Source organism: Monomorium pharaonis, chromosome 8, assembly GCF_013373865.1.
Source record: "Monomorium pharaonis isolate MP-MQ-018 chromosome 8, ASM1337386v2, whole genome shotgun sequence".
Lineage (NCBI taxonomy): Eukaryota > Metazoa > Arthropoda > Insecta > Hymenoptera > Formicidae > Monomorium > Monomorium pharaonis.
Window position 1 is genome coordinate 131,837 of NC_050474.1, and position 15,110 is coordinate 146,946.

At 31.7% G+C, this 15,110-nt stretch overlaps 1 protein-coding gene across 32 annotated transcripts in view; it reads left to right on the forward strand.

Annotated features, from left to right (window-relative positions):
* LOC105833893 (calcium/calmodulin-dependent protein kinase type II alpha chain) overlaps positions 1–15,110 on the forward strand; it is a 121,245-nt gene that overhangs the window by 27,677 nt on the left and 78,458 nt on the right. For all 32 annotated transcript variants that reach the window (XR_004964477.1, XR_004964480.1, XR_004964481.1 and 29 more), the window contains exon 3: positions 7,275–7,334. Coding sequence is in view for 26 of the 32 variants with exons in the window: in XM_036291494.1 (XP_036147387.1) it covers positions 7,275–7,334 (60 nt within the window). In the remaining 6 variants the exon portion in view is untranslated. The remainder of the gene's footprint in view (positions 1–7,274; positions 7,335–15,110) is intronic.

Consider the following 15,110-nt stretch of genomic DNA (forward strand, 5'->3'; position numbering starts at 1 on the left):
TTGCGAATAAGAAAACCAAAGTTTGCGTCATCGACTTGATCGAGTGGCCGCGCGTGTGTGTTTGTGTTTTTGTGATTTCTTATGATCGATCATTAATTTACTATAAAAATTCGTACGATATCTAAAAGCAACAGATACACACGATGCGTCATTGTCAACTTGCCAGTGACATCCCTACATAATCGACATAGTTGCCAGTATAATAAGACTGTTATGTAGTTCGAAAAATACATATCATCTTTTTTTGAAATTCAATCGGATCTGCGCTATATGTCATGACAATGCTTTCGAATTAGACTGATATGGAAGATATATTACAAACGCATAAATGCATGATGCAACAAAACAAAATGAATTAAATTTCTTCCTTTATCTCGCGAGACACGACTTGACACGAAAAAAGACGAATTAGCAACACTGCCTATGCGGTCTATGCGGCAAGGCTCCTTCTGTTTCATGTCTGCTTTTTTTATAAGCTACTTTTTAACTGTTCGATATATCGATAATCACAATGTTTCTTCTTCTGTGTAAAATTATAGTCTACTGTTTCCTCACAAAACTGAACGCATAAATTTGCAAATATATAACTTGTAAAATATAAACATAACCATTCAAAATAATTATGCGTAACAATTTGGTTCATACGATTAACGTAGTGTTGTTTCGATTACTCGATCAAGCTATTCGACTGCAGTGTAACGAGGCAAACGATATCTAATACATTCTAATCCGAGTACAACGCAAAAGCAATCGCAATGCATGAACTAAATGCATTGCGGTTAACTATTCTGAAGAAATTTCGTTGGTAGCATAATATTTACAGGCAGTGAAACAGTTGAATAATAACAATGATATTATTAAATACAACCAAATAATCATGTTATTTCAGTGATTAAGTGATGAGGAGAAACCAATGGCGTTTTTTATGAAAAAATAAAAACATTTCAGTTCTTATTATGCTAAATCTAAAAAACAAAATACATATTAAACATATCTTTTATTTTTTTTGCATATGTTTTTTGAGGGGGTAGAAAAATGTTTACAAAAATGTACAAAAATAATTCTGTTTATATCTTCATCCTCGATATATACTTGACGCTTTTATGATAAAAGTGGAATTTCCTCGATACTCGTAGAGTAATAACGATCTATGGCTCTCGGCGGACTTCTCTGCGTTAGACCGCTACCTCTTTTCATCAAGATTCAATTCCGTGTGCAAGTATGCATTAAGAGAGAATATTGCAAAAGGAAAGGTCGCGTCTCATCTTTGCCGCGCCGAACGACTTGCGAGCACTTGGAATTGCATAATTTCCTTCCGTGAAGCTAGGATATTCGTTTCCGTCCCTCGCTTCCTTCATCCCTCGTTCAATTTATCGCCATTTTCTGCGGGCACGATGCGGTAAGATAAATCTATCTTTGGCATCGCCGCGTCGAGACGTGGCGAGGGTAAAAGGTAAAAAGGTGTCAGGATAAAAGAGGAATCCTCTTTCTATTCCTTTTGTCCTTTCGTTGCTCTCTTTCTTCTCGCTGCATCTCTCTGCTTTATCTTCTTTCTTTCTCCCTCTTCCCCTCCCCCTCTCTACTTCTACCTTTAGTTTTATCTTTACCTATCCCTTCCTCTTTTCGTTGGTTCTCTTGGACAAGAATCATTCGCTCGTGCGAGTCAGCTCAGACTACGACCTTGCTCCAGTGACCTCTTGACCTAACGGAGACCGCGGCCTCCGCAATATGGCGTATACGTTCCGTGCAACAACGAATAAAGCTTATATCCTAAGAAGGAAAGAGAAGCAAATAGCAAGTTGCAGGAACCAATCGTTATGGTGACGAGGTAGCAGGAATAGGAATCTCTTGATTTCCTCGCGATTCGACTCGCGTTTAACTGTAATTTCCGATCCTGAGACAGTGCGACCGAGTATGACACGTATAACGATACGGTGCACTTGTATTCTCTATCTCTATAGTATGCTCGTTGACGGAACTTTTTCCATTCCTTTGTGATACATGTTAAAATGCACATACGATAGTTTTTCACGCTGCGATATTATTCAAGTGTAATTCTGTGGAGACGTAGAAGATTTATTCGTTTCTGTTTCTGTAACATTTTCTCCTTGCGACGAACAAAACCAATAGTACTAAATTAATTAGCATGTGCAGATTGATGTACTTGTAATCAAATACAGAAATGATGATTGATTAAAGGCCGATTTTGCCATCTCCGATTACTTTAACCAACCGATTATTCTATTGGAATTGACCAACTGTATGTGTCATTAAGACAAATTAACAAATGCGATTGGTTAATTCCAATAGGATAATCGGCCGGTTAATTTAACCGGAGTTTGTGAAACCGGCCCTAAAAGTGATAATAATGGTTTTTAACGAAACACGTTAGAACACAAACAATGAGCTACGTGTGCTTAATTTTTACTTTATAGTATTCTATATATTCGTTATTGGATTAATTTAGCTTATTTTTGTTTAATTCTAGGTAATGCATTATAATTATTTCTTTCTCTTTATAGTTTATCTTGAAATAGCTGTCTCACGTTACCCATTAATATTTTATAACATAAAAATTTGTTTTTGTTGAAAGTAATGACTTATATCGCAGATAATTTATGAAATAAAAAACAATAAAGAGAATTTAACATGATATAGTTTTGAATTAGTTACAAACGCATAATTTAAGTCAGAGATCAATAACTCATATTTGCATTCTCGAATTTGCGATATGTGAACGTTTTTATTTGGAAGCAGAACTGCTAAATTAAATTTTTCTTTTTTTATTTTTCGATAGTTTAACAGGAGAATTGCTGAAGATCTATTTAAGCATAGGGAATTTTGACGTTTTTGACGCGACGAATAATTAATCGAGCGATATAGTCAGAATTTCGTTGTGCAATTACTGAATTTCTAATTTACGGTTTTGGATCACAAAGAGAATCACGACGAAGCTGGCCATGTTTTCTAACATATATGCACGTTAATATCCTCGTCTTCTTCTATTTCCTTGTCTTTTTCTATTCGATCTTTATTTATCTTTCTCTTGGAATCTTCCACGGTTGATTCTATTTTTTATGCGATAATATTATTAAATCTTTTGATTATTTGGTACTTATATTGGTATTATTAATTTTGTATAAGTTTGTCTAAAAAGTAAAAAAAATTTTGTATTGATACATGTAACAAAATAAAAAGAAAGTTTCATTTCTTTTGTCAATGAAAAAGCCATGCAATTTTTCTCACGAAATTTATAACGGGATTCTTCATTGCCGTCCAGAAAAATCGAGAAGAAAAAATGCATCGTTATTCCTATAGCCTTCTTACGCACGATAGATCAAGGGTGTCGTCGTCTTGCACTTTCTCCGCCTCGACTTGCATAGCGCGACGAACGGTGACTTTTATTATTGACGCTTACATGACATTCGCACTCTATCGGATGGGAAGAATCGGCCTTGCGATGGAAACGACCTTTCGACTATGAGTACCCTTTCGTCGATGGAAGTACAAGACGCTCTAAGGACGCACATCGATATTCGTCTTTCCGACAGCACCTTTATGAAACGCCTAACTGCCGGAAAAACGAAACTGATTGCGCGGAAATGCAATATTTCTGCACGAGCATTCATTTCGTATAACTCGATCGTCAAACATCAATTTTCTTTGCAAGAATTAAGCAATTAGTTTTCTTAAAGCAAACGTGGATTGTAACAGTACAATCAGCAATTACTTATGTAATTGTAACGATAATATTATATTTATTTGATTAATTTTAATTAACTTCATTAAAATACAAATATGAAAAAAATTACATATGTAATTTTTTATGTGTTGGCTGATTTCTAGCATATATTATAGATTTTCAATATGGATCGATGTTCATGCATGTACGTATAGATAATTCTAATGAAAAATGTATACGCACACATGGTTAAGGACAAGCCACACAGGGAGTTGCTTGAGATAAAAATAAGAAAATACATTATTCTAACGAGCTGATTTATCGCGTAATCTGTTGGAATAATTCGCTCGAATAGCACGCGTACGTGTATGTAGCGCGCAACCTTTCTCTCTCTCTCTCTCTCTCTCTCTCTCTCTCTCTCTCTCTCTCTCTCTTCTCATTTTTATCTCTCTATAGGTATATATTTTTATATATAGATTGTGCTAATTATTGGATGGGAGTGAAGGTGATTGCAAGGGCTGTTATCCAGACACGCCTCTATCGATTGGTGAACTGTATACTAAGTGATGAATAATCTGTTTGGGATAACAAATAGATTTGTATGCTTTTCACTCCTTTAATCGGGATATTTTATATTTTGTAGTAGATAGAAATTGACGCGGTCAACATATATAGTTGTTAAACGTATCTTTGTAAATACTGCATAAATCATATGAGATAGTTCGCTGGATTACGCAAAAGGTCACGTTACATAATTTTTTTTCTTATGCAACTGAATTTTTTTTTTACGTAAGAAGCGGTAGGTGACTGATGTGCATCTATAGATATTATTAACAATCTTTGAGGAAGTTAGGAAAGAGATAAAGAGATAAACGAGAAGAAAAAACGCTTTGCATAATTCGACTATATCTACACTTAATGTGATTAAAGATTACAATACTTTTATGTAACGGGAAGTCTGAAGAAAAAAATTGGCAATAATAAAATAAAATTTTGATGAAAATTAGTGTTAGTAAACGAGATAATTGCAAATATTGCATCGCGCAACTTATCTGTAATTGAGTCGCAACTAATATATTATTGAATGTAATGTTACGTCATTCTGTTTAAGCGAAATGTTGCTAGAATTTATTAGTTAATCTACGTATTGCGAGTGTAAGTGTGATTTTCTGGGATATTGTCTACATAAGGTAAACTCGGGTACGATGGCCATAGTTTTTTAAAATGCAAAAAACATTTACTTTTTTTTACTTTAATTTTATTATTTTTTAATAGCGTTTAGTATATTACTTTACTGAAGCTTAAAGTATATAAAATTATCGACATTAAAAAGAAAATACATAATAAAAATTTTTTATTATCAAAATATTGAAACATGAACATTGGCCATCTTTCACAACTTTTAGGGAAAAGAAGGCCATAGTATTATAGAACAGTTGGCTATACATATTTTACGTACTTAACTTTATAAAATAATAAAAAAACTCATAATTTTACATATTTAATTTTATCGCTGCATATTATCACATATTTAATTTTATTTTTAAACATTTTTAATATTAAATGTTCACATAAGTTTAGAATTAATTTAACTCATTGTCACTACTAAAAAAAACTTGATATATAATATATCAAATTAAAAATATTAGGTGCACAACTTAATTTTCATCTTTTTTTATAAAATATGTACATAAACACTTACCTCGAAAAGTCATTGGCTATCTTGCCCCAACTGTGAGAGAAAGATAACCATAGTATTCCATAATAAAAAAGACCGTGGAGGCATGAGAAGTGTGCATTTAATCGCGCCGTATTGTTGCCGCTTTTCCGCGATACTGATTAGCTCTCTCGCTTGACTTCCAGCTGCGAGAGTTGTAATTTGATAGTTTAATTTTAACAGTTTAATTAAAACAGGCGCGCGCGAAGCGCGCGCTGCGTGTTACTCCTCTTTTAAAAAAGCCGCGTGAGCGATTTTATTATTGACAGTTTTCCGCAATTCTAATTGATTCTCTTGTTGCTTTTATGTTGCAAGAGTAACTATCACTGCGATTGAATTTTTACAGCTGTCAAATTTGTATGAATAGTTATTTATATACAATTATTATTGCAATTTATTTCTAAAGGGTAAAAAAAAGGTAAATAGCGTGCACGAAGCGTGCGTCTGTGGTATCTAATTTATTTAAAAAATAGCAAAGGAAATAAAAAATATAATTACACATTACAATTTACATACTTTTGTTACGTGTGTAACGTTTATTGTGATAGCACAACTGTAATTTATTCGACATTGTGGCAATTTCTAATGAACACGTGAAAAACTTTGCAGGCAGTCAAAAGTAAAAACGTGATATGACTTCCACAATACCATTATTTTGAATAGTATATGCACATAAACTACAATAAATATCGATTATCTTTGAAAATAATTACGAGACATTATTTAGCAATTATTGGAGAAATTATAGCCATTGGCTATCTTTTTCCGTATAGTCATAATACCCTAACTTACTCTAATATCCAGAGAATCATTATTCTCCGTGTAATTAATGAATTATAACAGAATACATTAAAATGTTAATCAATATATTAAGATAACTTGCACTTGTGTTAAAAAAATAAAGGATATAATTATAAAAGCTGTAATTTTTTTTGCGTGAAAGTAACTTGTGACTTATTAATTGAAACTAATTGTATGTTACGCATTTGTCATTGTCTCTCTTGAAACTATTTATTTATTTATTTATAATATTTCTTTAATTGTACATGTAATAATCAGACTCGTAATTTTGTTATTTATATAAATCTTGTTAATTTACTTTTTTTTTAATATTTAACTATATATTTATTATAATTTATGACAGCATTGATATTATAATTATATCCTTACGCAGTAGGAAAATGGATAATAATTTATGCTGCCGTAATATAAAGCAAAAATAGGATATAATCTAGTACTGGTTTTTCTTGGCAATCTTTTCTTTAATGTTTTATTTATAATGTAATAATTTCATGTAATACTTAATAGAAAATAATATACATATTCGTGTGGGTGTATTTTTTTTAATTAATGCCGGATAATGCAAGAAAAATTATACACTTTTATTTCTATATTTTTGTTATTGTTGCGATATTCATTAGCAGGGAATACTGTCTTGAACTGTTTTAATTTAATGGTCAGATATTAAACAGAGGATCGATTATCGATTTTGCGTGAGAAGGTAACGAGAAATAATCCTCAAGATGAGTCAACTATCGATAAATGCAATTTTCTCATGCTTCTTGGTGAATTAACTCAGAAAAAATTTGTTGAGTAATCTTATTAAAAATTTTGCTAAACGGCGATCGAACGTCAAACAAATCCGTATAATTAATTACGTTATGCAAAATATATACTAATGCTTTTATGGTAAATTGTGTTTTATGTACATACAAAAACTAACTAATCAGGAAATTAGAGTAATCAGTTTCTTAAAGCAATTTGTTTCACGTTGTCTAAACTACTTTTTTTAACTTCCTTTAAATTATTTGTATTTTATATATATTACATATACTACACAAACACAGATATTTGACAAATGTCTTCTAATTACAGATTTCCAAAAGCTTGAGCGTGAAGCGCGGATATGTAGAAAACTGCAACATCCAAATATTGGTAAGTTAATTTTGTGCACATTATGTGATCGGTTCAATCGTAATACATTAAATACGATAAAACGCTATAATCGTACCACCGTTGTCTGCTAATTTTATGCCAGTCTCAAATATATATTATTACAGAGGATAATTAAATTGAGTGTATTTTAAATCGATATCGACGGCAAGTCTTGGAACTTAATCCGAGTAGGTGTTCCAAAGTGAAATGATGAATAATCTGCACGTGACACGATTGTGATATATGTGGCCGACATCGCGAGTAGATATCTCCCACTTTAGTCAGACGTGCGTTCTTTGCAATCACTGCTTATCTCCGAGAATAAATTACAACAATCGCGTATAAAAATTGTTTCCATCATAGTAGAGCGTTTCTAATACTCCTTTAATATTTAATTTAATATCAATCTTAATTACATTACGATATACAATTGCGTATCACTAAATATTTGTTAAGAGTAATTTATTATTAATAATTAACAAAATAGAAACAAACATCTCGTATATTTCTTACGCATATAAGTTACAATTTAATTTTGCAATTGTCGGTGTGAAAAAGTATGTATACTTTTAGTTTATAATTATACAATATTTCTAATCTCTCGTTATTAAATTGCGACCACCGATATCTAAATAGCGTGTTAAAATAGTGGAAAAAGTTAAATGCCGTTTTAGAGTACGTTGTTCCACTTATGAATAAATCGTCGTTGCACACAATGTTGCATGTATAGTGTAATCTAGATAAAATGTAAATTACGTTCCGTTCTGGCGTATATTGAACGTATAATGTTGGAAGTGCAATTAATCTCGTATCTCGTCATTATACTCTTGACTTATAAACTAGCCCTTGTTTTTATAATCATTTTATTATACCTTATTATATATTATAAATTCTTGATGAATCGATTGTTTCAGTCAATATTATTTAATACGCTTTCTGGAATTACGCTGATTTTATTACAGCAACGGCACATTGTAGATTATATCGTCCGATTTATTCAAATCCTTATTATTGATTGAACACATATAAGGCTACTAGGATTAAACATAAAAAACAATTTTTATTTATTTGAATAATTTATCTAAAACAATCAACTTATCTTACACTTTAATTGTTATGATTATCTATCATTTTTACAATTGATTGGTGTGTGTGTGTGTGTGTGTGTGTGTGTGTGTGTGTGTGTGTGTGTGTGTGTGTGGATGTGTATTTTAAATAAATTTTAGAATGTGATAACTTTCTTTGATATTATATGTATAAGTTATTTTATGTAATTCTCAAAATTTTTTAGAATAATTTATTTTAAAAGTCAAGGAAAGGGAGGGGGAGATAGGGAGGAGAGAGATGCAAAAAAGGGGTAAGGTGAGGAACTTGGTATGCAAACTTAAAATTTCATCTTCTAACATCACAAATTTATATTTTATAAAATTACCATTTCAAAGAATACATTAATTTCGAACTTATTTCAATGTGTCATATACGTTTGTTCTGTTCTTACTTTATTATACATGGAGCAGAAATGCGCATGAATTAAGTTTGGCACGCTCTTGCAGCTCGTAGAGGCTTCCGTGTAATTCGATTTTCCGCGGATTACACGACTGGTATATATCTTAAGACGTTGGCAAATACTATAATATTTGATGATAAATTGTACAAAAGCACTCTGCTGTTGTTATCGTTATAAGCGTTTTAATTGTTGAGAAATATTTTACATTATAAATAATGCTATAAAAATATGTTATTAATCAAGAGTGTAATGAACAAAATAATCGAAGGATGTACATGCTTCGGTAAATTTTTACCAGATATTAATGTTCTGTTATGTTATCTTCGATGACTTTAGCGCGTTCTTTTCTCTCGACGCAAAGTTTGATTGGAAAATATTTAAAACATTACTTCTTTTCAATAACTTTACACAGAAAAAAAGTAATATAGCCAATAACATATGTAATTGCGGGCTGTCAACTACATAAAATACTCAATACAATAATATTTGCTATTAATGCAAGTACAATGTTGATACTGCAATAGCATATATTATTATATTGAGTATATCTGTAGTTGGCAGCCCGCAACTATATATCTTATTGAATATATTACTTTTTTTTTCAGTGTAGGATTTTCATTGTTGGATAACAGAGTTAAGATCTGGTTAAAGCAGGGTGAATGTGGAATTAAACTAAAGAGAGCAAACTTTTGTTGTCTGTTTACATTTCTAAACCTGAGCTCTCTGAATCCTTTAAGAGGATGCTGGACTGTCTCTCAAACTTGATCGAGGTCGATAATGTAGAGTCATTCGTGCACATCATTTATGAGATTTCGTATATATTTCTTTTATAGATTTAGAAATTCTTTTCCAGAATTAAAATACATATATTAATATTAATCTGTGAATTAAACTAGTGCTCTGTTTCTATCGCCGGATCGTCTCGGACTGATTTCTCACTCACACATATATACGAAATTTTCTCTGAGGCTTTTTTCTTATACCAAAGCTTCTAGCTTATTTCTGCAAGCATTTTATTGTTCTTTTATGTAATAAAATTAGTGCGTACTAGTTATTTGTACGTACAGAGTCTTTAAAACTTATGTGTTACAGATGAAAGATACGAGACGACTGCACAAAAGTATAATTTTCTAACTTTTTTTGTTTTTTACATGAAATTATAGGTAGGTACTATTTGTTATTGTCTATACTTTAATTCTGGAGAAAGATTTTTAATTCTATAAAAAAAGAGGCCTAATTAAAAATAATAACGTTCAATCGGTAAAACAAACGACTCCAGCATCCCCTTAATTTTCAATATTAAATAACCTCATGTAATTATGTTGGAGTTTAGATTTTCGTAGAGTGAAAGTAATTAAAGATTTGAAATGTGAAGAATACGTTGTTAGCTCGGTGCAAACTTTACGCACATTGTATTATCTTTTTCCCCCCCCCCTCCACACACACACACACACACACACACACATACACACACACACGCGCGCGCGCGCGCGCACACGCACACGCATTTATTTTATATATTTTATATTTTATTTCTTTTATTACACACACCACTTTATACTACACATTGTATCGAAAGGTTAAGTTATAAATAAATTATAAAACAATTTGCGCGTATGATGCAGCAATATGGCTAATTGATGATTACTTTAGATATCAACATATTAACATAAAAAAGGAAAGCAAAAAATATAACTATACAAGTTTTAAGGTCGACAAATTAGTGCATCTATTTTAGTTACATTTCTTTTTTGCAACTTATTATTATTCAAGTATATATTGATTTACATTTATTATTTTACATATTTCGTGAATACCCCTTTTTTATATCACATTTATTAATCGCTTTGTATTACATTGATTAAACAAACGGCGCGTTTCACCGAACATTTTCCAAATATTATTTTCATTAATTTGCGTTTTCCATATTTAATCTAGTATAAATAAAGCGCAGTGTTACAAACAAAGCGCATTTCGTGAATGAATGGAAATTTAGGTTATTGTGACGCCAATTTAGACGATCTCGATTAATAAGCTTTACTATCCGCCCGAAACCACGGTTACTCCCAGAAGCAAGTAGCAGTTTACCGACGAAATTTTATTACTATAATATTATGTGCCTACTCTTCCGTAATTACATTTGTCCCAGACTTTGCGTGCAAGTGAGCGATTTGCATTCACACGACTACGATAACGATCGTAGAAAATATATGATTATTGAAAACACATTGATTTTGCGTGTATAACCAACTCTAAGCGTGCGTTAATAATGCATCAGACATTAACAATTACATCATTACTCTTGTTGCCATGACTGAAAATATAAAAATGCAAAAAGTAATTTCTCAATTAAGCAGTAAAAAATTGCAGATGTTAAATCACAGATCTGATTTCTGGTGACACTGTGATATGTATAGACCGTACAATAGAGCATTACAAATTTACGTATCTTATTAGAGAATTATACTTGTCGAATTATAAATCGTTGGATAAATCACTGATCTATGATCGCTTGATTTTCTCAATAAGAACAGTGTGTAAATCACTTGTGTAAAATGAGACTGTCTTAATTGTTTAATTTTTTAATACTGTGATTGGTGTAGTTTAGAACTTTTTATTTTTGCCACCATACCTCTTTGAATCTCGACCTTTTCAATGTCTTTAGTTCATTAAGCGACTGCTTCGATCACGCGTTTCTCCGATTGGAAGTCACGGTGTGATTTACAGTCGACTGATTTACCTTCAAGAGTCCTTGAACTAAATTGAACGTCCAGCAAATAAACGCTTGATTTTGATGGCAAGTGCGTTGATAATTACTGACGCTCCTCTCTCTTGCTCGTAAGTTCGCTGAAAGCTGTCTCAATGGCCGCGCTGTTAATTGATATAAATGCGATCCGGTTCGCCGATTACAGCGTGCACGTCTTTATTTTCGTATAGTAATCTCTTTTGGTCTAATTTGTACGTAACATCATCGAATAATTAAATAGAAATACCAAGTAGTATCGATCCGCTAATGACTTCGATGTCTTTTATAATGTATTTACTGCATACATAAGTTTTGTCGCTGATTTTTTAAATTAAATTTTTTTTTTAATCGCGATATTAGATAAAGCGAGAGAAACAAGATTAAAAAAGATGTTTGGTGCAAATATATGATTTCTCTTGTGAAAGGACTTATACGCTCAATATTTTTATAGAATATTGAATCGAAATAAATTCGATGTGTAGTTTGTATTTAGATAAGAAAAGGTGTATAAAATATTATTTGTTTCTCACTTTTCAAACCGATCTTATATCGGTAAATAAAAGTTTTGTTGGAAAAAAAAGTTTCTTCTTGCTTTTGTTTTATTAAAAATTGTTCCTTTTTTATTTTTTGTCATTAATTGTATAAATATAATTATATTGTAAAATTTACATTCTTAACGATAATATAGAGAATGTTATTGCAATAGCATTTGTGTCTCTTAAAATAAAGTGAATTAAAATCTCGTCAAATTTACTCACAATCAGTGGCAAAGTCCAATGACTATAAAACATTTTCAATTTCGTCTACTTTATTCTTAGAGGAAGCAATTGCCCATTACTTTTATATGCGTCGCACGTGGCTGCGACCTTGAATCACAAACGTAATTTGTACTGATGTTTTGCGATACGAATTATGCGTACAAACTGGATACAAGCCAATTCGTCGTGCGTGATTCCAGGGGAAATTTTTGGCGCGCTTGCGTTTTTGCGTCAGATTGTGGTTAAGCCTGGCGAGTACTTGAACGTGAAGATTTTCATACAGCATTCACTGACAATTCAGGTGTCCCTTTTCAATCAAGCCGAGTTGAAACACGAACGTTTACTTTCTCGCAAAAGATTTTGCCGGCTCTTTCGTTACTGCACGTAAACTTTTACGCACGAAATAATGCTTTTAAAGTTCTCTAATAGCGAATTCGATCGCTTGTACTAGTATACAATGAATGCAAATTTTTGTAGTGCATACGTTCGATCGACATCCTCTGTACTTTTATTTTGGACTTAATGTTGCACTCGTACGATTTAGTGCAATACGAGTTCAGTGTCAGTGTAAGGCGACCGAATTTACTATAAGATGCGCGAAAATATTATTAAGTATCCTTGTTTTATATTCTTGATAATATTGTATATAACGAAAATATAATGTTTTTATTAATTTTTATTAATTAAATAGGTAACACATCAGAATGTCATTGTTCACATATTTCTATTCGTCATGCTATAAATGTGAAAAGACTCGAAAAATTGAACGACGTTTGCTTCTTTTGTGTGTTTCTAAACAAATTTTATCGATCAAGATGTAGATTCTCTAATACAGGAGACTATATAATACATTGTAACATTGTGGCCATAATTGATACTGTTGACACTGTATCGACAATTTCAACCGGAAATGATCGTTTATCTGTGCATTGGTGTAGTCATTGGCAAAAGTCACGCTTCGCCGCGAATCATCGCCACTGCGGGCGATTCGTTTGTCGACCTTTATCACTGACAACGTGATTGTTCCTGTCCTGTTGCGAATTTTGTGTGATATATACTATTGACGTTCAGCGTAATTCGAGAAAATGTACATGAATATATTTCTACAAATTCCCTATTATATCTATATTATATTTCTCTTATTTTTTATCATGTACCTCAAAATTTCACCTTTATTTTATCAAAATAGCGAGTTATTAAATTTGTATTGTTATCTTTCTCAACATTTATCCATCGGTATCGGCGAATACAATTTCAATTTTGTCCTCATGTCCGCGCAACAACGACGATTTTTTCTACCCTTGTGAAAAAAACCGAAAAAATCCGCGGAAAAAATTAAAAAAACCAGTTTTTTCCAAGCCTTTAAAACTATAATTAATATTAATATACAATATTTATATTTTTGATTTATTTATTTATTGAAATATTTTTGCTAAAATTTATCCTGTTTTTTTATGAATATTTGACAGATATGATGAAACCTAATGAAACACGCGTTACGAATCGATCATTAATTTCGATGTGTTAAAGGTGCCTATTGAAAATCGAGAGGAATGATTAATGGTGTTTTCTGTCAATGATTATGATCTCTCGCAGTACATCTACATCGTTCTTTTTAAATTTTCTGTATTTGTTAGAATGCAGAGCGACAGTTGTCGCTCAATCGTGAAATATTGAGTTTTATTTGATTGGCGAGATCTTATGTCAAGGCTAGTTGCATAGTTAACACCGCACATTAACCGCGAAATGATACGTTTGTATAAAAGAATCGGCCATGTCTTCACTTGACTCTGATTAAGCTCGATTTGCGGTGCGAATTGATTCTTGGATCAAAAGAATGAAGAAAGAAGTACTTTTTTGTTACTCTTAAAGTAGTAATCGTAGCAAGCTATTTAATTATACATATATTGTATAAATAATTTTTACGTATTTGACGATCGATCTGTGTTTCCAGCTTTCAAATTGATTAATATCTGTGTTAAAAAATTTGTGTGTGTGTGTGTGTGTGTGTGTGTTTGTATTCATATATTTTATATATTATATCATTATAATATTATTAATAATATATCTTTAATAGAAATTGTCATTAAGTTTACAGTACACGAATTAATAAACTTCAAACAGGAAAAACTTTGTGAATGTGCGCGTGCGTTTCTATGATGTCGATCGCGATCTTAAACGGTGGCAATTTCCTTGTTCCAATTGTGAAAAGTTTAAGTGACATGGGTATACGTAAATGCAGCGATTCTTACTGCTACAAGATTCATACATTTTAAATTTAAATCATATTGGGTGTGGGGGAAGGGAAGGGAAGGGAGAGAGAGAAAGGGTGTGGGTCAACGCTCGTAAAAAGGTAGAAGAGATCGAGATAAAAGTCCAATATTGTCTTGGGTTAAGTCTTGGGTTAGGTCCACCAATAATCGAGGTATTAATTTTTCAAATTATGTGAATGAGAACGCGCCGAGGGAAGAGCTTTTACGATAGAAATTAATTAGATTATTTGGAGATTCCGTATGTTAATATCTCTATTGGTGAACCTAATCCAAGACAATATTGCACTTTTATGTTCATCTCGATTCCTTCTATCTTTTTACGGGCGTTGACCCATATGTTTTAGGACATATATATATATGTGTATATATATATATATATATATATATATATATATATATATATATAATACACACGAGATTTTGTTTTTATTTAGGTCTTTTTATTAGTGTCTATTTATGGAATATGTCAAAATAAAAAAATGATTTAAAATA